The 23,366-nt window shown below is 41.6% G+C and overlaps 1 protein-coding gene across 2 annotated transcripts in view; it reads right to left on the bottom strand.

Annotated features, from left to right (window-relative positions):
* ep300a (EP300 lysine acetyltransferase a) overlaps positions 1-19,895 on the bottom strand; it is a 31,655-nt gene extending 11,760 nt beyond the window's left edge. The window contains exons 1-19 of one of the 2 annotated variants that reach the window (XM_085361244.1): positions 19,432-19,895; positions 16,344-17,011; positions 12,089-12,268; positions 11,318-11,636; positions 10,916-11,035; positions 10,276-10,515; positions 9,788-9,893; positions 9,538-9,660; positions 8,961-9,078; positions 8,530-8,671; positions 8,333-8,404; positions 7,872-7,957; positions 7,522-7,671; positions 3,599-4,090; positions 2,751-3,171; positions 2,523-2,641; positions 2,315-2,378; positions 1,974-2,149; positions 272-360 (exon numbers count right to left, since the gene is read on the bottom strand). In XM_085361244.1, the coding sequence (XP_085217370.1) occupies positions 272-360; positions 1,974-2,149; positions 2,315-2,378; positions 2,523-2,641; positions 2,751-3,171; positions 3,599-4,090; positions 7,522-7,671; positions 7,872-7,957; positions 8,333-8,404; positions 8,530-8,671; positions 8,961-9,078; positions 9,538-9,660; positions 9,788-9,893; positions 10,276-10,515; positions 10,916-11,035; positions 11,318-11,636; positions 12,089-12,268; positions 16,344-17,011; positions 19,432-19,525 (3,779 nt within the window). In that variant the 5' untranslated portion in view covers positions 19,526-19,895. The remainder of the gene's footprint in view (positions 1-271; positions 361-1,973; positions 2,150-2,314; positions 2,379-2,522; positions 2,642-2,750; positions 3,172-3,598; positions 4,091-7,521; positions 7,672-7,871; positions 7,958-8,332; positions 8,405-8,529; positions 8,672-8,960; positions 9,079-9,537; positions 9,661-9,787; positions 9,894-10,275; positions 10,516-10,915; positions 11,036-11,317; positions 11,637-12,088; positions 12,269-16,343; positions 17,012-19,431) is intronic. The other variant, XM_085361245.1, reaches the window with a different exon arrangement.
* Between the last annotated feature and the right edge of the window lie 3,471 nt (positions 19,896-23,366).

Genomic DNA, 23,366 nt, shown 5'->3' with positions numbered 1-23,366 from the left:
GTTAAAATGCCAGTGCATTAGGCACCACATGGAAATATTTAATACCAAAAAAAAAAAAAAAAAAAAAAAAGGAGAACATGAAGTGAAGGGAAGTGTTTAGGGAAACAAAATTAATCAGATAATTATTTGGCATTTACCTCATATTCTCTGAATACTGGCCCACTGCTAAAACTCTTCTTAATGGCTCTCTTCTATAATCTCTTCCTTTTTTACTATCCATTCTTCCTATTACCCTTCATTTCTTTATTGCTCTTCCCTTCTCCCCCCATACCTGTTCTGGTAGCTGAAGTATGCAGCGTCTCGGGGGATAGTGCACAGCTGCTTTCCATAGCAGCACAACGTCTGAGGAGAGAACTCCAGCTGATGGAGAGAAGCAAAGAAAAATGATAAACAACTCGTTAACCTCTTGACCATCAACAACTGAATCTTTAGCCACTCAGCATCATGTGAATGAGGCAAACTCATCAGTGCCCTCTCACTGGTATAGCCTACGATACTTATAAAAGTAATGAAATAAACTCCCCGAGTCTTACTTTTATGTCCCTGGACCTGTATGTGGGGAGTTCGACCTAGGCAGCTATTCCATCTATGTCATACGATTAGCATTGAAGCTGCTGGATAGTGCTACTTCAGTCAAGTGCAACGTTAAATTGCACCGCACCCCCGCACTCTTGCTGGGACAGCTGCCCGAGTTAACAACCCCACACCACACAACAGTACTATTATCAAGTCTAAGCACTTCTTAAAACTGACCTTCAGTTTAATCACACTGTGACAGTGGCAAAGATATATACACAATTTCAAGAAAAATGTTTGTACTTGACTTGAGGAACCAGAAACAAAACCTGAACCTGAAAAAAACTCACAGGAGACAACATTTCCCAAGTTCTGTTTAGGTTTTTATTTTATCTGAGAAAAAAAACTTTACTGATTAAGTCAAGTTCTACTTCGATTTGTCACACTGTACTATACCTTCAGCCAGCTTTTAATAATAGAGGGGCAATCAGTTTTGTTATTTGTCTGCAAAACCAAAAATAGCAGAGTCTAATGAGAGCTGAAATGTGATATCGCAGTGGCATGCTCAAGGCCAATTTTAGCTATGAACCCACTTCACTTGCTTCTGTTTTCAGGTCTGAAACATGGTCAAGGAATTCAAACACACATCTTCAACCTGCGTTTTATAAAACCGTAATAGTTTTAGGCTCCATGGATTGGTTCACGTGTTGAAACAAAACCTCTATAAAGTATAAAAGTGTAAGACTTTATCGGCATCACTCCTTAATATTTAGCCAGATACACTAAGCCCTGGTTTACTTAGACTCTGGTTCAAGTTCATTTGTAAATACTTTGATGAGTTAATTGGCCGGGATAATTTGAACCAATGCAAACGTGCACTCAGGTCTTCACACCGTGTCAGGATTGGGCTTCTTCACCTTTGGTGTTGTTACCAACTTAGCACCTTAACTTGAGCAGTGTAAGTGACGTCCTACAACTTGGGAACGCGATACCAATCCAGTGCATTAATAATGCTTTGCTTCTTTCTTTCTTTTTTTTTTTTTTTTAAATCCGCATACATACTGAAAATTTCTGCACAGCAGCTCAGATGAGAAAGAGCCATTTAGGAACACACACTTAGCTAAACTAAATTAGCTTATTAAGATAAGGGTTAGTTTAATAACCAATAGTTGTTTTATTTATTTTTTTAATAATCGTGTGAGCTCTGGGCTGCTATACAAAACATTTGGGACATTTGTCTGTCTATGTAATGCACTTTCACTAGATTTTCTGGCAGATTGCTTGTGTTTCCACTTACATGCACAATACTTGCCGAACATACAAATGACTCTCAAACCATTACCGAACTCTGTTGAACAGCTCTAACCTATGCAGTGCTGTTGCCAATTTAAGAGTGACCTGTACCCACTCCTATTCCACCTCGTCCATTCAGCCAGTTATTCCACACTTTGTCTCACCTTCCTCCCACAACAGTAGCCAAGACTCTGCATCACAGGGTCGATCTCCTGTTCGAAAACCTCAGCCAGCTTGGAGCAGTACTTGTAGACTCGTGAGGTTTTGCGATTGTACAGCCAGGCATTGTTGAACATCAGCCAGATGTCTTCCACGTACTGCCAGGGCTCCTGGTACTGACCTAAAACCAACACACGCAAACCATGATGACTTTCCAATCTAGAAATCAAAAAACTTTTACACTTTTAGTCCTCCCTTCTTAACACATCAACTTCTAACACCCCCAAATCTATGCTTTTTCGTTGTGGTCTACTAAGTTTCCATAAATACAGCAGCACATACTAACCTGTGTCTAGCTTTCGCTTGATGGTTGATAAGTCCATTGGGTTCTTCACAATGTCAAAGTAATCCTGGAACATCACAACGTCAAAACAGAGCCGTTAAGCCCTCTACTAAAATTTGTACGAGTTAAAATGCAGATAAAAAGTTAGACTTTTTTGCAAATGTGAAACTGAGCAAGTATAAATAATCTAAACCTCAGCAGGGGTACATACAGGTATGCAGAGCAGTTGAGGATCAACAGGCATTCTGAATGGCAGAGACTCTGGATCTTGTCTGTAGAGCGATTCAAGCGTGGGCATCAGGGCCTGACGAAGCTCCTCCGGTTTGAAGACTGAAAGAATGATGGAGATTCGAGGGCAGAGTGAGATGAAAGGATTAATAAAACATGATTCATTTTCAGCAGGTGTAAAACAGCTGGTAAAAATGTATTTTTGACTTACTCTTCTTTTTCACTGGGGCCTGCGACACGACTGCTTCCGAGCTCTCCTCTTCATCTTTCACCTCTTTCTTCACCTCTTTCTTCACCTCCGATTTTCTGTCTTCCATCTTTACTCCTGACCCCTGTGTTGTAGTCGACGTTTCCATAGGAACTCCTTTACCGCCTTCTCCAGAACACTCTTCTTTTTTAAATTCGGATTTCACAGGCTTTTCCTCCATTTTGAGGTTGCCGAGTTTCCCTCCTTTGGAGCAGCTCCCAGCATCGCTCTCGTCCTCCTCATCCTGATGTTTGACCTCCATCTTTATGTCCACATTGGTGGCTGAAGTGTTTGACGCCGGTTGCTGGGACGAGGTGTCTAGACTGCTGACAGAAGCTGGGGTCGGGGCCTGACTATCGGCTGGGAACGAACCCTTCTGGGATAACTGAAGAGAGATGCACAAATTAGATGCATACAAGTAGTAAATATGCAAGTGGTGCACGACAGGGGAACATGCAAGTAAAACTGAACAAACTGCTCATAGTTTGGTGTTACATTAACAGAAAGGGCAATGCGACATAGCTTAATCCTTCTGGCAGTTGCTTGGAGCATCAAATCTGTAAAGAACTTTGATGAACTGTGTAAATTTACCTTTGAGGCAAAGCATGCCCACAGCAAATCACTGATATCATGATGATGATCTGATTCAGATATTTGTGCTATTATTTATAAAGTATTTTCTCTTTAAAGTATTTTATTGTTGTCTAAAACTTTTCAAACTTAAAAGACCTGATTTAAAAAAAATATTTTTTAAAGTTTCTAACTCATGAATTAAAAATAAATGCCAGTTTTTAATAATAAGGGACACTGACCGGAGTACGTGGCAGCTGACTGCCATGCGGTGTTGAACTTGAGGCCATTCCAGGATGAGATGGAGTGGTTGAACCAGCAGGCCCCATGTGTTGCTGCTGGAGGGGCTTGTTGGAGCCAGGACCCTGACCAAGCTGGTTCTGCTGAGGAGCTGGGGGTGGCACCAAATGTGATGCATTAGGGGTGTGTGGTTGTGGCGTCTGCGACCCAGCAAGCCTGGGGGGCGTCTGGTGGGGAGTAGGTGATCGGCTGTGAGCAGGAGAGGGTGAGCTGCCACGCATGGGCCCCAAATGAGGGTTGGAGTTGGGTTGTTGGTTTGTGTTAGATGGAGTCATTGATGAGGCAGGGGCTCCAACAGCTGAGTTGGGACCTCCACCACCCACGCTTTGAGGCCCCATTGGCCCTACTGGAGGGACACCACTGGGAGTGCCAGCTGAACCCGGCTGTGCTAGAGGACTCGCAACTGAGAGGGGGGGAGGAGTGCCCATCTGCGTCTGAAGACAGAGGTAGAGTTGGTTAAGAGACAGAAAATGTTGTTCTTTGGGTAACCTAAGAATGTATGTGATCAGATCACATCAGGATGCTTTATATTCTATCCATGTTTCTTAACATCACGCTATAAGGAAATTGTAACAATACTGCCCGAGGATGGCAAGAATGAAGAGGTTACTCATCTCCTACGTTTACATTTTACCGCATAAAGTTTTATATTAACCCAGAATATTGCAGTTCTATCTGATGATCCAGGAATTATTGGAGTGTGTTTTCTCTTCTTCAGGTTTAAATTTTAGTTTGCTACATTTTAAATGGGGATGCACCAATCCGGTTTAGATATCTGCCAGTACAGAGTATCAGTGCTTATGTTAGTTTAAAGTTACAGTGTGCATAAATTTCACTGTTAGATGTCAGTAGACTGGATTGCAGATTAGAGTTAACACCCCCCCCCCCCGAATTCAAGTGCACTAGCTACAGTGGCTCCTTCAGGTAAAACATGTTTAAATTAGCCAAGAGATCAAAAACAATAAAAACGCCCGCTCACCATGACTTTACACTCCATGTCTCATTGATGCGGAGATGAATTATTGAGGGTAAGTTGAACTGCTGATAAGCGCTGCTGTTTTAGCATCTGTTAGCTGGCTTTAGATCCACTCAAAAGACAGTTTCACTAACATTCTTGGACTCAGTTACTTGACAGTCCACATTAGCTGTCACAATGTTAGCGTATAACCAGCTGTCGACGTTGTTTAGCTGGCTCCTTGTCAGCTGTTCTGAGATGGGAGGGTCATGTGTCTAATCTGCTGACATTAATTACTGTGACGATATCTGGAATAAATAAGCATGTTTATGCATGTTTTCCTGTGTCAGAGACCTGACTTCAGTTCAGGAGATGAAGCTTAAGATGTTAAGAAAGAAGATAACATTTTGTGAAGATGTCAGTGGCATTTTCTTTCCTTTGTTGGTGAAGGTTATGTCTTACAACTGGAGAAAGCCTATGTATGAAAATACATATCTAGTGTCTTCTCCTTCAGACAAATTTAAATCAGAGGTGGGCGATATAAACTGTATACGGTAGAAACTATATAAATTTGGCCAACGGTAGAGATTTTGACTATACCATTCTACCGCGATAGCGCATGTTGATGGTGTCATCAATCTGCGCCTGTTTTGGGTTGAAAGCATTGCAGCAGCTGCAAACAACATCATCTGCAAATTATGCCGGGCGACAGTCATAGCAAAGAGACGAAGCACTTTTGGAATATGGGGAAAGCCAAAAACTGAGCTTCCTCCACTTCCGTACCATTGATTCATTAATGCTGAATTCTCTCGCAACTGCTCTATTCCCGTGTTGTTGCAGTATATTAATGACTAACCTTGTATTGTGGATGGATTATCTCAGTTGTTCTCCTGACTGAAGTTTGGCCCGTTTATAGCATCCTGCCATGTGATTGCATTTGTCCCTAACCCCCAGAAACCCTCACGTTAACTTTTATCAAGTGGAAAAGTGTTAGCGTTCATCCGTCAGCTTCACTGTGCTAATATTATGCTAACGTAGCTGTTTTGCTAGCGATCACGTAGCACATCATTATATACCAGCTAGTCCAACTTCAGTAACCCTACAAACGTCACTGCTGTTTAATTTTCTGTCTTCATTTATGTTGGAAGTGATAGCAGAGCAGTACGTTTTAATTTTTTCAGAAATCTCTCAGTCAGAACATGCTATATCATGTTTAGGTGGAAACTAGCGAGCTAACTTCCTGCTAACTTCTAACTCAGTTGAATTTACTAAATTCTGTTTTCATGGATGCCTGGATGTTAAACTTAATTGTTACACCTGGTAAAGCAGCAACGCCTATCATTTTATTAAAGATGAAAGAATTTAGACAGTTTTTAACTCTCAGTGATGCCGCAGTGGGACCTGAAGCGGACGGAGTTTTGGACCCAGATTACTCCAAAAGGCTCCTGACTACGGCAGCCGTAATGCTCCGGCAATCCATCAAGCGGTGCGCCTTCATAGCTTACCAAAGTCGTACTAAAACATGACTTTACTTTTTGTCAGACTCGGGGACAACAGTGTTGTTTCTGTGCGGCCATTTCCCTGCCAATTTTGAAAACTGCCATAGTTTTCAAAATTGGCAGTTTTCATTTTAATAAAGGAGACGCTCTCACGACTCATCGAGTGTCACTGACTAGTCAATCGGTAGTATGCAGTCTGTTGGCGTGACATTTTTGGTTTGCCTTGGAACCCACAGTCGAGTAACTACTAAAAAGTACCTGGTACTATGACCTAATGGAAAACCCTAAAAACTATGTTGAGGCGTGCCAAACTGACCCGAGTTCTAGTTACAGAAGTTTCAGAGGTATATCCCTCAAAACTAAATGCAAGAAAGTTGCATAAAATAGTTTTCAACCATAGGAAATTTGAGTGTCTTCATAGTTTCACTTTTAAGATGCACTAGTTTTCGTAAACTGCAGGAAAAACAAAAATACTGTTGTGCACAACGACAAAAAAAAAAAAAAAAAAAAAAAAAAAAAAAAAAAAACACACAACGTGCATCAAATTAACTATTTCCAACAGTGCAATTTAATTTCTATGCATTCCAGAAACTACAGAAACACCAGTAAACTTTTGAAAGGCCCTGTAGAGTTAAAAAACTACGTTTCCTATGAAAAATGACGTCACTTAAAAATAGTGCCTGCTCCGGTGGGCTTAAAAATTACACTTTCACTTCAGCGTGAACATCATTAGGTTACTTTATACTGTTGTTATTTACACTCGCACTAGTTTCACCTCCCCTTGACTCACAGCGAGTGCACACAGATATACACACCTCTCATGTAGAGTAGAGCTAGCAAGAGACAATTGAAGTCAATATTAATTAAATTGGCGACAACACTTTTATTACTGTAAGTGCAGCAAAAGCTTCCCAACAACCGAGAGAGAAATAAACAGACACGCAGGGAAAGGATGGTTGGAGCTTTTCAATCATGTCAACTCACTTGACCACAGTATGTGGTTGAGTAAAATGTACAGGCCTTTTCCTGTTATAGCTTAGAGGAAGCTATATGTACTTCTACTGGTATATGACAGAATAACACAGAACAACATAGAAATGAACCAAGTTACAACTGGAAATATATCTGATCCAAAGGGTTGGTGCATCCCTAGATTTACATGTATAACTAATGGTTAGTGTAGTGTGTACTTACAGAACACGATGACCTGCACAGTACTCTTTACAATTCTCCTCCTCACACCCAACACATTAACAACAGAGTTTATATTTGAGTTGGAGGGGGAAAAATGAAAGAGAAAAGAAAAGAAAGGAAGGACTATTTAGGTCCTTATTAAAGACCTAAATATGAATTGCTACAGGTACAATCAGGGTTTCTAAGCAACATCAAAAAGAAGTGCGAGCCCTCTTACCTGCACCATACCTCCTGGTCCCCCAGGTGGTGTCATCCCAGACTGAGCTCCAACTCCAGGTCCTGAGCCAGGAAACTGTCCCTGGGACATATACGGGGCTGGCAGCTGGTTAACATTGGGCTGCCCCACCCTGGGTCCAACCATTCCCATCTGAAGTTTAAAAAAAAATAAAATAAAATAAAAAAAATAAAAATAAAAAAAAAAAGCACTGGTCTTCAAAAAAACCAAACTTTATATTTTCTTAGAAGTTTGTTATAAAAAAATCAAATTAATTTAACAGCTACTCATTTTATTTCCCCCACTCTTTAAACTGTGTTCTTCTACATATCTGAAACACTGTGTGTACTCACCTGGTTGCCAGATGGTCCCAAGGGTAGAGGAGGTGTTGACCTCTGGCCCATAGACTGTATTCCCATTTGGTTAAACTGATTCATACCTGACAAAACACAGAATTTATGATATACAACATAAACATATTTTACATGGATTTTATTTTTCAAAGTAATCAACACTGGGGGGGGGGGGCTGTGTCAACATGAGGGCAAAGACACTCAACTCTAAAGCCTTCGTCATCAGAGTGAGCACGACAGCAGATATTAGAGACGCGCAGCTACTCCAGCTGTCTATGTCCACAGTGGAGATTAATCATGGCATTACACTCAGCCCATTCGGCTCCAAGTTAACATTTGGTAAAACATAAATTAAAAAAAATAAATAGAAAATAAATAAATGAATAAATAAAAATAAAAAAAATCAGTGTAAGCTTCAATTCCACCATAAAATGATGAGCCTGCAACTACAGATGTTTTACCTGGGCCTTGCGTTCTGTTCATCTGATTTGGTCCTGCTGGTCGCACCATTACCGGGTCAGTTAGGGGACCGTCTGTAAAGATAGGGGAGGAGAAGAAGGAAGTTAAACTGCCGTGTGTTCACCAAGCATGAGCAGAACACTTTGAACAAACACTAAAACGTTTCACTTCTTCCCCTGCCCCCAACAGGTTCACTCACTTGGAGGCAGCCCAGTAGGGGGCTGTCCCATGCCAGCAGGTCCAATGTTCACACCTTGCTTCTGCAGTCGGGTCCTCCTCTTCTCTTCCAATTCCTTCTGGATCTTGTAGATCTTCTCTGCCAGCAAATGGTAATACTCAGCCTGTCAAAAGAAAACAAGAGATTAAGGACATTAGAAAACAAGAATTTGAACACAGAAAGGACACAAAAATATAAATTATTTTGAAAATTATAGAAGTATTTTGAAACTCAAGTAATACCAAATCTGTGGCTCTCTTTCATCTTGGAAAAAGACAAGTTAACAACAGGAAAAAAAGACAGGGGTTCACCTGCTGCTATAAATTTAATGAACAAGTAATGACAGCACAATGACTGACATAGATACTGAAACACCGACACCACTGATTTCTCAAGTGTAAGGAGCAACTTACTCTGCTGTTAGCTGATTCATACATGTCACCCTCAACTTTTCGGGCATAAGCCACCAGGTTCTCCATTCGACGGTCCTTGAGGGCAGCGGGATCTGGAGTCGGAAAGATGGCCTGGACACTGTGGAGGGACAAGTAAAGAGGAGGACAGAAAACAGGATGAAGGAAAAAATGGTGGAAATTATGTAGTTTTTAACTACAGCGCGGACAGAGGTATGTGTCTGAGATGAACATGACATGGATATCCAGTCTCGATGGCATCATTCAGATCCCAGAAAAAAAGGAAGAAAAAAACCTTGATGAAACCAAGCAGATAACCCTCCATCTATTTCTGAAACATTCACCATATTTAATATGATAATCCACCAGTATGTTTTCTATCTATGACTACAGAAATACATGACACCTAATTTTTTTATATCCAGGCAGATGAATGGAACTTAAAAAAAAAAGAAAAGAAAAAGAAAACACAAGCCCCCCCCCCCCCTTTTTTAAATGTATTCGCACAGCAATGCTAATTGTGATCCTATGTGCAGTCCAAAACTAAATAAATAATGCAGCTTTTCTCTTTAATACTTACAGCTTGTGTACCAAATGATTTCGTAGATCCTGTGTGATGTCCTCATGCCAGCTTTTCCTCATGCCTGTGGCGGAGGGAGGGGCTGCTGTGGGCATGGAACCGACCCCACCAGCATCATTCAGACTAGAAGAGACAGAGTGAATCCTTTAAATGGCTTCTTAAAATAAATGTATGTCCTAAAACCCTTGTAGAACTGACTAAATCTTTAAAAAATAAATAAATACAATAAAGCCTTTGTGTTTGCTCTTACCCCTGGTTGTTCATATTAAGATGCATCATTGTATCTTGCAGCAGACTAGCTTGCTGGCTCTGAGGGGAAGCACCCACACCTCCATTCACTCCCATAGGATTCACACCTACACCGCATAGAAAAGAAAGGAAATTATATATGTTTATTCTCAGTGTCATCCTAACAGTAGGACACAATGGACAAGCTTTTGCCTGGACATGTTTTTCAACATATCCAGGGGTTAAGATAAGCTACATAGCATGGAACATATTCTTGAGATGATTATTTTTCCTGGAGATCTGACAAACAATTTTATATAGCTATCTTCATAGCTCCCACCAGCGATAAACAGCTTTTGAAAAGCCACTTTAAGTATACAATTCACTCATTCTGAAAGCTGAAGGTCCTAACCGCTTGCTGGCATTGAAAAAAAGAAATGCTTAGCATTAAGCTGTAAAAGAGCAGACAATTCAGACAATGTCTTTTTACTGAAAATAAACTAAACTCACCCATTGGGTTCAGAGGCCTCACACCAGCCTGCCCTTGAAGGCCTTGGTTGGGCATGTTAGGCTGGGAAGTCTGAGCCTGGATTTGGTTCCCTTGGTAGGTGAGGCCCAGAGCAGCATAGGCCCTTTCTATAGAGCTGGGATCAATCTGGCTTGGCTGATTGAGATTGGGAGCACTTGGTTGGCTACCAGGGATTGTACCAAGTGAGCTGCCTAGTCCTGTAGCAGCCCCTGCAAGTAGAGCTGTAAGAACACAAAAAACAAAAGTTATGAATGAATAAAATAAGCTAAGAATTAAAAAATAAATAAATAAAAATCATTTACTGAATACTTATAGAAAATTCAGCAAAAATTATTATATTTTTGTGCTATAATATAATACTGACTAGTATATTCAAAACAACGCTGTCATTTCAAACCCAGTACAAAATCATACTTACATTATCAGCATTACAACGTTAACCCCTAATTTCCTTCGGGATTAATAAAGTATTCTGATTCTGAACATCAAACTTGGTCATTATTAATACATTTACACAATATAAATGTGTAAATATATTGATAATGATAACAGCACAGTATCTAAAAAATTTATCCAATGGTATGAAGGAAGGTATATTCTTTTGTTTGGTCGGATACAGACACTCACACTGCGTGTTCCTCTTGTCCCCGGCATTCTTCAGCGGCAGGCAGACAGGACAATCATGTCGCGTGCAATTCTTCCAGTGGGAGATGATCTGCCTCGATGATGCACAGTGAGCAACTGTTGGTCAATGAGGCAAAACAGATATGGAATCAGGAGTTGGGAAATGGAGGTGTATTAGAGAAGGAGGGGGGGAGGGGGGGGGCTGTTTTTTTTTCTTTCTTAAGTACTACTCTCAAAAATCAGGTAGCATAATAAAATTAAGCTTCATGTGCTTAAGCACTAAACCATTTTAATAGGTGAGATACACTTTCATTACGAGGAACGTTGCCAGCTTGACAGCTACAGAAGGGATTATTTTATCCAGTGTTTCCAGGAGGATGCAGCATCCTTTCTACTTACCCTGACAGGACTTCCCAGCCTGGCAGTGAGTCATATGGTTGAGGACATTCTTCATAGTCCGGCAGTGGGGCAGGTTGCACTGCCAGACTTCACCATTGGCCTGCTCCCGCCGCTGGCACTTGTGTGCATGTAGCAGGAGTACCAGTTGCTGCTGGATTAGCTTGCGTTTTTCAGGGTCGGCTGTGGGCGGTGCTCCGGCTGCAGCGGATGCTGCAGAAACCTGGGTACCAACTGCTTGAGCGCCCGGCACCATCCCGGGGGCTCCTCCCACAGGTGCACCTGTGGGACCACCCACACCTGTCTGTGACTGCTGTGTGCCCTGGAAAGAAAGTGGGCGACAACAAGACAAGGTGAGACGGCGGAAATAAGAGAAAAGAAACAGAATAAAGAGAAGGCAGAAGATTAGAGGGAGTAAAAATGGAAGAGGAGGTGGAGGAAGAAAATAAAAGGATGGTGTTTACAGCAATACTAGAGTACTGAGTGCTCAAGTCAAATGACAGGACATGAAGAGGTAATGCAGCAGGAAGAGGTAATTTAGTTTCTGATTGTGTTGGGAGATTAAATGATAGATTTGACAGATATCTGTATTGTCTGACTCTTTCACATCAATTTTTGCTAAACGCTCACACAAAACATTTTCATCATTACTGGCTATCAACCAGCATCAGTATCTGGTACTGTCCTAGAGTTTATAGTAATCTACTAATTCATAACACGGATCAGAATACAACTTATTTATTGGAAACATTCTCTTGATCATCTCTTCCTTACCATGGCGCCCATTCCTTGCATGGGCGGGTTCTTCTTGTCCACATTGAACTGGGCCATGCTATTAGCCATGGAACCTTTGTTCTGGAGCTGAGGGCCCAGCCCTGCGCCTCCCAGACCTTGATTCCCTTGACTTCCATATGGGCCTCCAAAGGGCCCCCCTGGATTCCCCATCATCCCCATCTAGCAAATGAAAATACAAGTTATTTTAATTTTTTGAAAAAGAGAAATGTTTGTGTCAATAATGAAGACAAGGATAAAACAAGACTTAAAATTATTCTATGCCTTCTTTTTGTTAAACTGCATGTCACTGATATGAGGATGAGTTGAGCATCTGAGCTCTATACATGCCAGCACGTTGTGCTCTTATTTTACCAAATAATCTTGTAGTGTAATCAAGTCTCAAGAACCCAAGTCTCAGTTGTTAAATAAGCTGGATTTGTGGATATTTCCACAAACCACGAACTTTATAAGACCGAAAGTTAAAAAGGAGCAACTAAGTCAATGAAATCTCACAGTAGTGGAGATAGAACATGTTTTAACCATATCATTAGAATATAACCTGAAACAAACGAAAACAGCAATTCACAGTAGGAGAGAATGCAACAGCAATTCTGATGCGATTCTCTTTTCTCCCTCCACACTGAGGAGGCCAACACAAGCTCATCTGAGTTTTTCCTTTAACCTATTCCTAACCAGGAATCCCACTCATTGCATTTGATTGGGTAAACATCAACCATCAGTAGCTCTACCACAGTGAATCATCTTCATCACCAGTAGGGCTGCCACGATTAGTCGACTAGTCACGATTACGTCGACTATCAAAATCGTCGACGACTAATTTAATAGTCGACGCGTCGTTTGAAGCTTTGTAAGATCCCAAAAGACGCAGGAATTAGTAGGATTTAAGAGTGTAATAACGGACTGAAACAGAAGATGGCAGCACTGCATGTACAAGGATGCCAGCTGCCGTTAAACCCCGAAGAAGAAGAAGCTCTGTCCCAGAATTCATAGCGCGGCCCAGCCCAGTTTCCAACAATGGCGGCAGCTAGTTAGTTTTAATGTTACTCTTATTATTCTTTCTGGGTCACAAAATAAACGTTTAACATATTTTCAGGCGAGAATGTAGCTGTGTAAACCTCAAATATCTGCTCAGTTTATCAAGACACCACATATTTTCAAAAGCGCTCCGACGTTTTCGGAGACATCTGTTACCCACTAGCTCGATAGCGAGCCGGGGGCTAGGCTCACTAGAGCCGTGAGAACACCGGACTCCCGGCAGATCGTTTTCAAACCCACTGCCGTCTTTCGCTACTCAGGTTAAATATATATAAGTCACTTAGATAACTTAAAATGTTATTGTTTGGCTTTTTTTAGTATTTTATTTGTTCCTGAGTAAATCGGTTTGGCTGAGATTAAAGTTATAGTTCTTACACAGCTGAATAAACGTCAAGCAGACAGCTGATTATCAGAAGTGTGAGATGCTGGAAAATTTACTCCGGTGTCCCGTTATATTTTAGATAGCAAGGAGTTGATTAAACTTCACCGAAACAATCTGCAGATTTCATTAAAATTTAATAAACTATCATCTTGTCTTTATTTTTAGTTAGCACAGACCTTAAACACTTAAAGCTGTAAGCTAATGATAGTTATATAAGAGCAGATGCTGCTGGTGCAATAAGCTGTAGTTTTACGTCCAATGGATGATGATCTGATTAGTCGACTAATCGCAAAAATAATCGGTGACTAGTCGACTATCAAAATAATCGTTTGTGGCAGCCCTAATCACCAGTACCTGCAGCTGCAACATTTTACCATCACTCCTGTGGGACTGTCAATCACACAGATGGACTCAAAAAAAAAAAACCCAAGTGCACTACTTACGTTTGTTAAAATAAACAAATACAACCATGAACCTTTAACCATCTGAGAACAAACTGAAGTCCGCAGCAAAGAATAAGAAATTCTAAGAAATAAAAACAGGATTTGAGAATTTCTTGTGCCCCCAAACATTATGTCTTAAGTCTAAGTGTCTCTAAATAGAACTTTGTTAACAATGAAAAAACGTGAGAACACCTTTCATAATTATACATCTATGCCTGCTTAAATTCTTAAGTTTTGAAATTGTAAGGCTGAAGAAAATTCAGTCTTATTTAGAAAATTACCTCACAGATGAACAAATTACTATTAAGGCAAATAAGACTAAGTGTGTGCAAGGGTTAATTTCCACTATTTTGCATTTGCAAGCTTCTTGCAAATGTAGATTTTTTTTCCTTTAAAAAAAATTTATATAATTTATATATATACACATATACATATATATACACACATATACATATATATACACATATACATATATACACATATACATATATACACATATACATATATATATATACACACACACACACACACACACACACACACACACACACACACACACACACACACACACACACACACATATACACATATACATATATATACACATATATATGTGTATACATACATACTAGGGGTGCAACGATACACAAAATTCACGGTTCGGTTCGATACTTTGGTGTCACGGTTCGATATTCGATATTTTTTCGATACAAAAAATGTTCATGCATTTTTTATTTGTCATTTATTACAATTATAAATATATATTTTAACTCAAAAGTACAGTTTTTAAATTTAACCCTAACCCTTGTGCGTGTTTTTTATTTTGACAGCGAATGCGCACCTGCGGACCACTTATGTGCAGCCCTGGTTATTTAGCTCGTCATATTGCAGCCACAGAAATTCTTTTGTCCATGAAACCATAAAGCTGCACTTTCTTTTTGCCTTATAGTCTGATTTGTCATAACTTCTCCGTTTTGTGGTAAGCTTTTCTTTGGCTGTCACTTCTTCACCCTGACCTGTCTTATTTGGCTCAGCAGAACTGAAATATAAATCCTGCTGCTTTTACACACGGACTCACATAAGCTCAGCGATTCTCTGCGTGATCAACCTCTCACATGTTTAAGCTTGCTGCGGGAGATTTCACTTGTCATGTTTGCATAGTAAGCTAACGATTGATAAGACGATGTCAGAGGAATTGGTGCACAAATTATCATCACTCACAGATCAGTGCTGTCGCTCTCTATACACAGTTCGCACGATTGCAAAGTGAAAGCAAAAAAACAAGCACAAATTCAAACGCGATTTCAATATGTCACATATTGACAGTGGCTCATCGATGCCAATGACATAATTACCCAGCTACATTTCTGAAAGAATGCAAAAGCATTGACATATATTTTTCCTACAATAGCCCGACGGGCAGGGAAGAGATAGATTTTGGTAGCCCGACTGAAAAAATCGCTAGCTCCGGGACGTCGGGCTAGCGATATTGCGAGCCCTGTATCTGATTGAGGAATCACTCATCTTTGGAAAAGAGAGTTTATTACAGAGAAATGTCTCTTTCCAAAATAAAAGCTATACTATCCGCTTCTTCTGGGCTATATTCTCAGCAGCATAAGGAGAATCATGTGCTAACAGCTGTCTAAATGACTCGGCTAAAGTTAGTTGTTTTTGTCTTTGCACTAGGATGATGTCGGCGTAAATGTGCAGTCATATTCGTTGTGTTCCCACTAGTGCTTTCAGGTTAATCTCGTTGAAATGACCTTAACGCCACAACACGGCAAATCTCCGTTAACGAGCTACCGCCGATCGCCCCGTGCATGGGGCTAGACGGCCAACACGTTAACGAGCTAACTGCGCTAACACACTAGCTCCCACCCATGTAATTGAGCATTGCATGGCACATCCAACATACTGTTTTACTTTAGTCCATGACTCGCTTACCTTCAGGGTCATACGTCACATGAAAACCAAAATAATTCCAAACGCCAGATCTGAATGAGGGTGGGGGAGGTCCATGTTGCAAGGAGAGCTTAACTTCTGTCTCGCTAGCTTGCCCTGCGCTCTTCCTTCTGACGATGCTGTCTGTGTTGAGCGCTCAGTGGATCTGCGCTCGACAGTGCAGCCTAGGCGGAGTAGTCGAACGCAGATTCACTGAGCGCTCAACACAGACAGCATCGTCAGAAGGAAAGTTGATCAAATAAATTACAAATGTTGTATTGTTCGATACATATGCGTACCGAACCGAAAGCACTGTATCGAACGGTTCAATATCGATACGAATATCGTTGCACCCTTATGTATGTATGTATGTATGTATGTATATATATATATATATATATATATATATATATATATCTGAAGCACTGCCTACCTTGTTCATTGCTCCAGGCTGCTGGCCTCTTATCCCAGCCTGGCCCCCAGCTCCCGGCTGCTGTAGGGTCTCAGCCAAAAGGTTGCTGCCACCGACCATCCCCTGATTGCCGAAACCCATCCTTGGAGAGCCATTAATCACCTGGTTCCCAATCATGCCTGGCTGCTGCTGTCCATTACTGCCTTTCTGCTGTGCTCCCATCATGGTCCTGATCATTCCACCTGCAGCACTCTGCTGCTGCATCATGTTGGCCTGCTGCTGAGGGGAAAGGTGTTGTCCTTGGCCCATCATCTGCTGAGGCCCCTGACCAGGGGACGCCTTCATGTTCGCTAAGTGCTGCCCCATGGCAGCGGGGCCTCCTGGGCTACCCATGGCTCCTTGGTGCCCCGGCTGAGTTGAGGGTGTTGCCCCCGCACGCAAAAGCTCTGACAGCTGTTTATGCTTGGCCACTGCATCCTGCCCTCCACCAACTCCCCCAGGACCATGACCAAGCCCAAGACCCAATCCTCCTGCCCCTCCACCACCGCCTCCAGGACCCAACAATGCCGGTCCTCCTCCTAGAGTGGTGTGCAGCTGGTTAGGGTCCCCACCATTGACCAGACCTTGTTCATTGGAGCTGATGAGCTCATCTGGGAGGTCGTGCTCCAATTCAAAAAGAGATCCGAAATCTGAAATGAAGAAAGGCAAGTTCAAGAAGGCAAAAAAAGCAGAGAAAGAGCGAGGAGGACGACAACAGGGACCACAGCAATGTTAAGCTGGTATAATCCATCATATTTAAGCATGACCAAGTGAAAATGTGATCACTTGCTTGACATCAAAAATTTATGAAAGCTGATCATGCATGACCAATTTTCTCACATCAGAAATTAAAAACATACTATCCAATGCAACAACACTGAGCACCGAACCAGTAAATGATTTAGAGGTGGGCAACCTGACAAACTTATATGATGAATAAAATAAAAACAGTGTTGTCTAAGCATTTTTTCCCTCCATATGAAATGACCAAAAGTGTGATCAGCTGTGGCACAAGTAGGACGATATTCATTTGACGCACTATGCATCTTGTGAGTCTACCACATTTTGTAAAAGAGAAAATGGCATGACAGACAAAGTATAGCAGCTAACCAACAATGCTGAATGAAGCAAAAGTGACGGACAATAATAACCACCACTTCTAGTCAAGAGAGAGAAAAAAATTTGTAGTATCTACTGTACGATCTACTATCTGCAGAGACAGTTAAGTTTTTAGTGGCAGGCTTTGTATCCAAGCAAGAACAGTAAACCAATAGTGTGATGTGTGATTTAAAACTAACCTTACTACCCAGGTTTGCAGAAAGAGTCTCTGATCAGTAAAGACATTCAAAGTGTTGCACAGACAGGTTGACGAATGGACTATTTCATCGAAGTAAGGCCACAAAAATTGGTAAGATACACAGGGACCGGGGATAAATTATTTCTAGTGAGAACAGCAATCCAAGCTTTAGCAGGCTATATTCCGTTCAGTCAAACACAATTTTTATGCTACACATTACCAAGTAAGTAACCAAGTAATGGTAATGTGTAGCATTACCAGGTAATGTGTAACATACACATTACAATCAGTTAGTTATCTGACACATTACAAAGAAATGTGGCAGTCAGCAATTAAACATAACTAAGTTAAACATAAATTCACTGCAGCTCACAAACATTTGAAACATGCTTTTATTCTGTCCACACTTAACTTTTTCCCCTCAGGAAGCAGAAATATTAGACAAATAATTACTTAAGCCTTATTTAAAATACAAATGCAACGGGTTCAATGGTTCAGTGCTATGACATTTGAGTAACAGTTTTGTTTGTTTGCTTGTTTGTTTTAAGTATTGCATTGCTGTAATTGTTAAAGTTTGGGTTTTGGGAGCTATCTGACCTAACTAAGGCATTTAGGTAGCACCTTTACCATTTCTTGTTGTTTTGTAGACCAAATGCTTTTTCAAATAGACTGACCATCCATGAAAATAACCTGCAGTTCAATTAATGCTACGATTTAAAGACAACTGGAGACATCAACGGGAAGCATCTTTCGGCAACAACCACACTTCATGGCAGTGACACGAAGAATAATTTTGAGTGCAGTTAATTACATCCTCAAATCGTGTTTATCTTTTGGCAGTAATGCGTCTGTCATCGATATATACTTTGTAAGGTGACGGAAATGTGTGCAGTGCCTGACTAATTTAACCGTAATGGTCTCTCTTATTGCCGAGCAGGCGGGCAGAGACGCAGCTGGCTTTGGTGTAACGACTGAGTGAATGTCTAAGTGATGAAATCTGGGTGAATATTTCGTGCGTGTAGTAGTATTCGGTCACTAACTGGGCTTTCTGGTTAGCAGCTCGGTGGTTAGGCATGGCGCTGTGTCCATGCTCCACCGTTTCGTTCTCGGGCCACTATTCCAGCTGCTGCCACACGCCATCCACACACACGCAGGAAAAAAACGTACCAACAATGGCAGTTTGAGCTTAACAATCAGTCGGACCCGTGGGCCTAAATTTAGCTCTCACCAGGCTAGCAGCACCACCGTCTGCAACCTCTGTCTTCGCTAACATCATTAACGATGGCTTACGGCAGTTAAGAAAGGGTCCGAGTTATGATGGGGCAAAACAAGGTTGTTTTAAACCCTAGCAGCCTAAAAACTCGAGTACAGAATAGCAGTACGTATACATGGCTGTCAATTTAAGACAACTCTATGACACCAAGAAACTTCATCGTAAGTTTGACTGGCAATGGGGTTACAAACAACCCGGCTAAAGTAGTCATTAGACACGGGACCGTCAAGACAAGATCCGCGTTCAAGTGGGCTAGCCTAGCGCTAGCTGAATGGCTAGTAGCTACCTCCGGCTAAAATGGCTGTTAGCATGCGAGCTAGACGGGGAGCGTTTCTTCACGTACACACACTCACTACTAGCACGCTAACATTAGCAAGCTACGACAAAAACAGAAGCGTAATCCCGCGTTTCCCTCCTCTTTTAAGTAACCACAAGCCGTTCAAAAACAAAAAACTCAACGAATAACACCAAACCAAATTATAACCTGAGCCAGTACTTACCGTTTCCATCGCTGGCGGACGCGGAAAGTGCCGGAGAGGAGAGTTTAGGCCTCTTGGCTGAAGGCGGGCCAGAGTCCAGAACGTTCTCGGCCATATTTTTTCGAAATAAAAATATATAAAGTATCCACAATTGCAGTCGTTTTCACACCTTTAGAACCTCATTCCTTTCCGTTTCCAATATTGCGACTTTTCCCCCTCCTTTTGGGGGACTAAGAGGGGGAAAGTCACGGGTACGAATTACTCCTCTTTCCCTGGGTTCGCCTCTCGATTTCAGCCTCGGCGTATATCAACCCCCTCCCTCCCTCGTCAGATTTTTTGTTCTTTATAAATTTCTGCCAGCGGAGGAGGAGGGGGTCCGTGAAAGTAGAGGGAGACACACGCATCGGCTTCCCTCTAAACTTACAGAGCCTCTTCCGATGTAAATAAACTAGCCCCTGCTACCTCTCCCATGATCGCATCCGTCATTTCAGCTTCCTTTCCAGCGGAGTCTGGATGAAGATAATGTCGGGCAGAAAAGCCTCGTTTGCCTGCGAAGTGACGGTGGTGCTGCTGGTGGCAGCGGGTGAGGATGCGGGGATGCAAATTAAAAAAATAAAACTGAAAATATTCAAGTGCAATGGTTGACAAAATATAATGCGTATTATCTATGCATATAAAGACCCAAAAACCCTCAAAGTTGGTTATGATTCATCTATGCAGCAAGATGAACGTGATCTTCTGTTTCTGAGGTTTATAGTTGCAAAGATTCATGTTGAACTGTGTTAAAGAAGGGGAACTTATGTTTTAAAACATTTTGTAAGTGGAAGCTTTAAAGAACAAAATAGTGCAATAACTTGGAATTTAGCAGACCGAAGTTGATTCATGAAGCTTGAAAACTCTGTATTCTGTGGAAAGGTTTGGCTGAGCCTGATTATTTTCTAATTTAAATACATAATGTTTTATTTATAGCTAAACTTTCAGTGAGACACCACAAAAATTTGTAATCTTCCCATGATGATGGTGCAACTCTGCAGGGTTGCTCCAAAGCCAGTTTCACTGAGAAAAGCATTAAAAGCTTGTCACCAGACTCTCCACTTCAGGCCAAGTAAACTGTCCAAAACCAATCTACAGGTTCTTTCTTTTCAGTAACATTTATAAATATGTCACTGAAAAGAAAGAACCTGTTTGAACAGTGATTGTTTTAACGTGTTAATTTCCAGTCCCCCTGGTGTTTCCCCTCAAACCTCTCTCTGTGTAAAAGTATTCAAAGATGTAAAACTGCACAAAATGTAACTGTCTAACATTTGCAATATGTTTATGAGCATGTTCCATTAAATCTGTACAGTAATGGTACACACATGCACTGTCTGAGTTTAATCAAAGGTCACTTTATTTAGTTACTGCTCCATTATATCCACCAATGTGAATTTTCACATGTGTCTCTGAAACACAGAATCAGTTTGCTTTTATAAATTACATGATCTGTGCTAGAATAACTTACTGTTAGCTGCTGGTAAATGTTTTACAGCTTGATCTGGAGTAAAGAGTGAACACACTAAAAAATGCCCTTTTTAAACTTATTTAATTTGGGCCTTTTGGTGATGCATTCTCTAACAAGTATCTCAGCATATACTGATTCTTTTTAAGTTTTTCATTACAACAATCAATCACCTCTCAAGCAATACTTTATACAAATGCTGTGCACTTCCACAGAATACAGTGGCTTGGGAAAGTATTTGGCCCCCTTGAACTTTTCCACATTTTGTCACATTACAGCCACAAACAGGAATCAATTTTATTGGAATTCCACGTGAAAGACCAACACAAAGTGGTGCACACGTGAGAAGTGGAACAAAAATCATACATGATTCCAAACATTTTTTACAAATAAATAACTGAAAAGTGGGGTGTGCATAATTATTCAGCCCCATGAGTCAATACTTTGTAGAACCACCTTTTGCTGCAATTACAGCTGCCAGTCTTTTAGGGTATGTCTCTACCAGCTTTGCACATCTAGAGACTGAAATCCTTGCCCATTCTTTGCAAAACAGCTCCAGCTCAGTCAGATTAGATGGACAGCGTTTGTGAACAGCAGTTTTCAGATCTTGCCACAGATTCTTGATTGGATTTAGATCTGGACTTTGACTGGGCCATTCTAACACATGGATATGTTTTGTTTTAAACCACTCCATTGTTGCCCTGGCTTTATGTTTAGGGCCGTTGTCCTGCTGGAAGGTGAACCTCCGCCCCAGTCTCAAGTCTTTTGCAGACTCCAAGAGGTTTTCTTCCAAGATTGCCCTGTATTTGGCTCCATCCATCTTCCCATCAACTCTGACCAGCTTCCCTGTCCCTGCTGAAGAGAAGCACCCCCAGAGCATGATGCTGCCACCCCCATATTTGACAGGGCGGATGGTGTGTTCAGAGTGATGTGCAGTGTTAGTTTTCCGCCACACATAGCGTTTTGCATTTTGGCCAAAAAGTTTCATTTTGGTCTCATCTGACCAGAGCACCTTCTTCCACATGTTTGCTGTGTCCCCCACATGGCTTGTGGCAAACTGCAAACGGGACTTCTTATGTCTCCAAAAGTTGATTCTGTTCATCTGGACGTAGCGTTTTGTGGGAGAAACGTTTCGTCACTCATCCAAGTGACTTCTTCAGTCTCAGCTGACTGCAGGTTTCCCCAAACATCTCTCTTCACTTGCATCCCAGTCACGGAAGCGTTGGAGGTAGTCCGTAAGAGATTACAGGATGACACCAACCTCAGCAACAGGACCACTCTCAGCATCGACCAAGTGTGTTTGCTGTTGGAACTGTGTCTTCATTCCACCTACTTCACATACAAGGGTCAGTTCTACAGGCAGAAACATGGGTGTGCCACGGGCTTCCCAGTTTCACCCATCGTGGCAAATTTGTACATGGAAGAAGTGGAAAAGAGGGCTTTGCTATCCTACCCTGGAACACCACCAAGCCATTGGTTCAGATTTGTTTACGACACCTGGGTGAAAATCAAATCTCAGGACGTACCACATTTCACGGATCAAATTAACTCAGTGGACCGACACATCAAATTCACCAGGGAGGATATGAAAAGTGGCAGGTTAGCCTTCTTAGACTGTGAGATTTCCATCAGTAATGGGGGACATCTAAAAGCTGACGTGTACCGTAAACCTACACATACGGATCAGTATCTAAGGTTTGACTCTCATCATCCACTGGAGCACAAACTGGGTGTCATCAGGACACTACAACACCGAGCGAACACCATCCCCACTGACACAGCGGCCAGAGAGGCAGAAGAACAGCACATCAAGAAGATCAAGAACATATTTCGCCATCTTACAATGGTGTGATTGCAGCCATTCCCCAACTCTCTGTGAATGGGACTCATGACCATTGATCAGTGGTCTTTGATCAGTGGGTTTTGGTCAGTGGTTGTTGATCAATGGTCATGAGAATTTGCATAATTATGATGAAGGAACTGACCTCCTAGCCCATTGTTCCTTCAGTGAGCTGGTTTCAGTCATTATGCAAATGTACTGTTTATAAGATTTGGGGAAACCTGCAGTCAGCTGAGACTGAAGAAGTCACTTGGATGAGTGACGAAATGTTTCTCCCACAAAACGCTACGTCCAGATGAACAGAATCGACTTTTGGAGATTTCCTTTCCTGGATGATTGAGAATGCATCAAGACAGGATTTCTTCTGGTTTTCTGTTAACAATGGCTTTCTTCTTGCCACTCTTGCATAAAGGCCTACTTTGTGCAATGCACGACTAATAGTTGTCCTATGGACAGATTCCCCCACCTGAGCTGTAGATCTCTGCAGCTCGTCCAGAGTCACCATGGGCCTCTTGGCTGCATTTCTGATCAGCACTCTCCTTGTTCGGCCTGTGAGTTTAGGTGGACGGCCTTGTCTTTGTAGGTTTACAGTTGTGCCATACTCCTTCCATTTCTGAA

Source organism: Diplotaxodon limnothrissa, linkage group LG8 (genome assembly GCF_057381915.1).
Source record: "Diplotaxodon limnothrissa isolate DT_005_m linkage group LG8, D_limnothrissa_male_GT1.1, whole genome shotgun sequence".
NCBI lineage: Eukaryota > Metazoa > Chordata > Actinopteri > Cichliformes > Cichlidae > Diplotaxodon > Diplotaxodon limnothrissa.
This window is presented reverse-complemented; position numbering and strand designations above follow the sequence as displayed.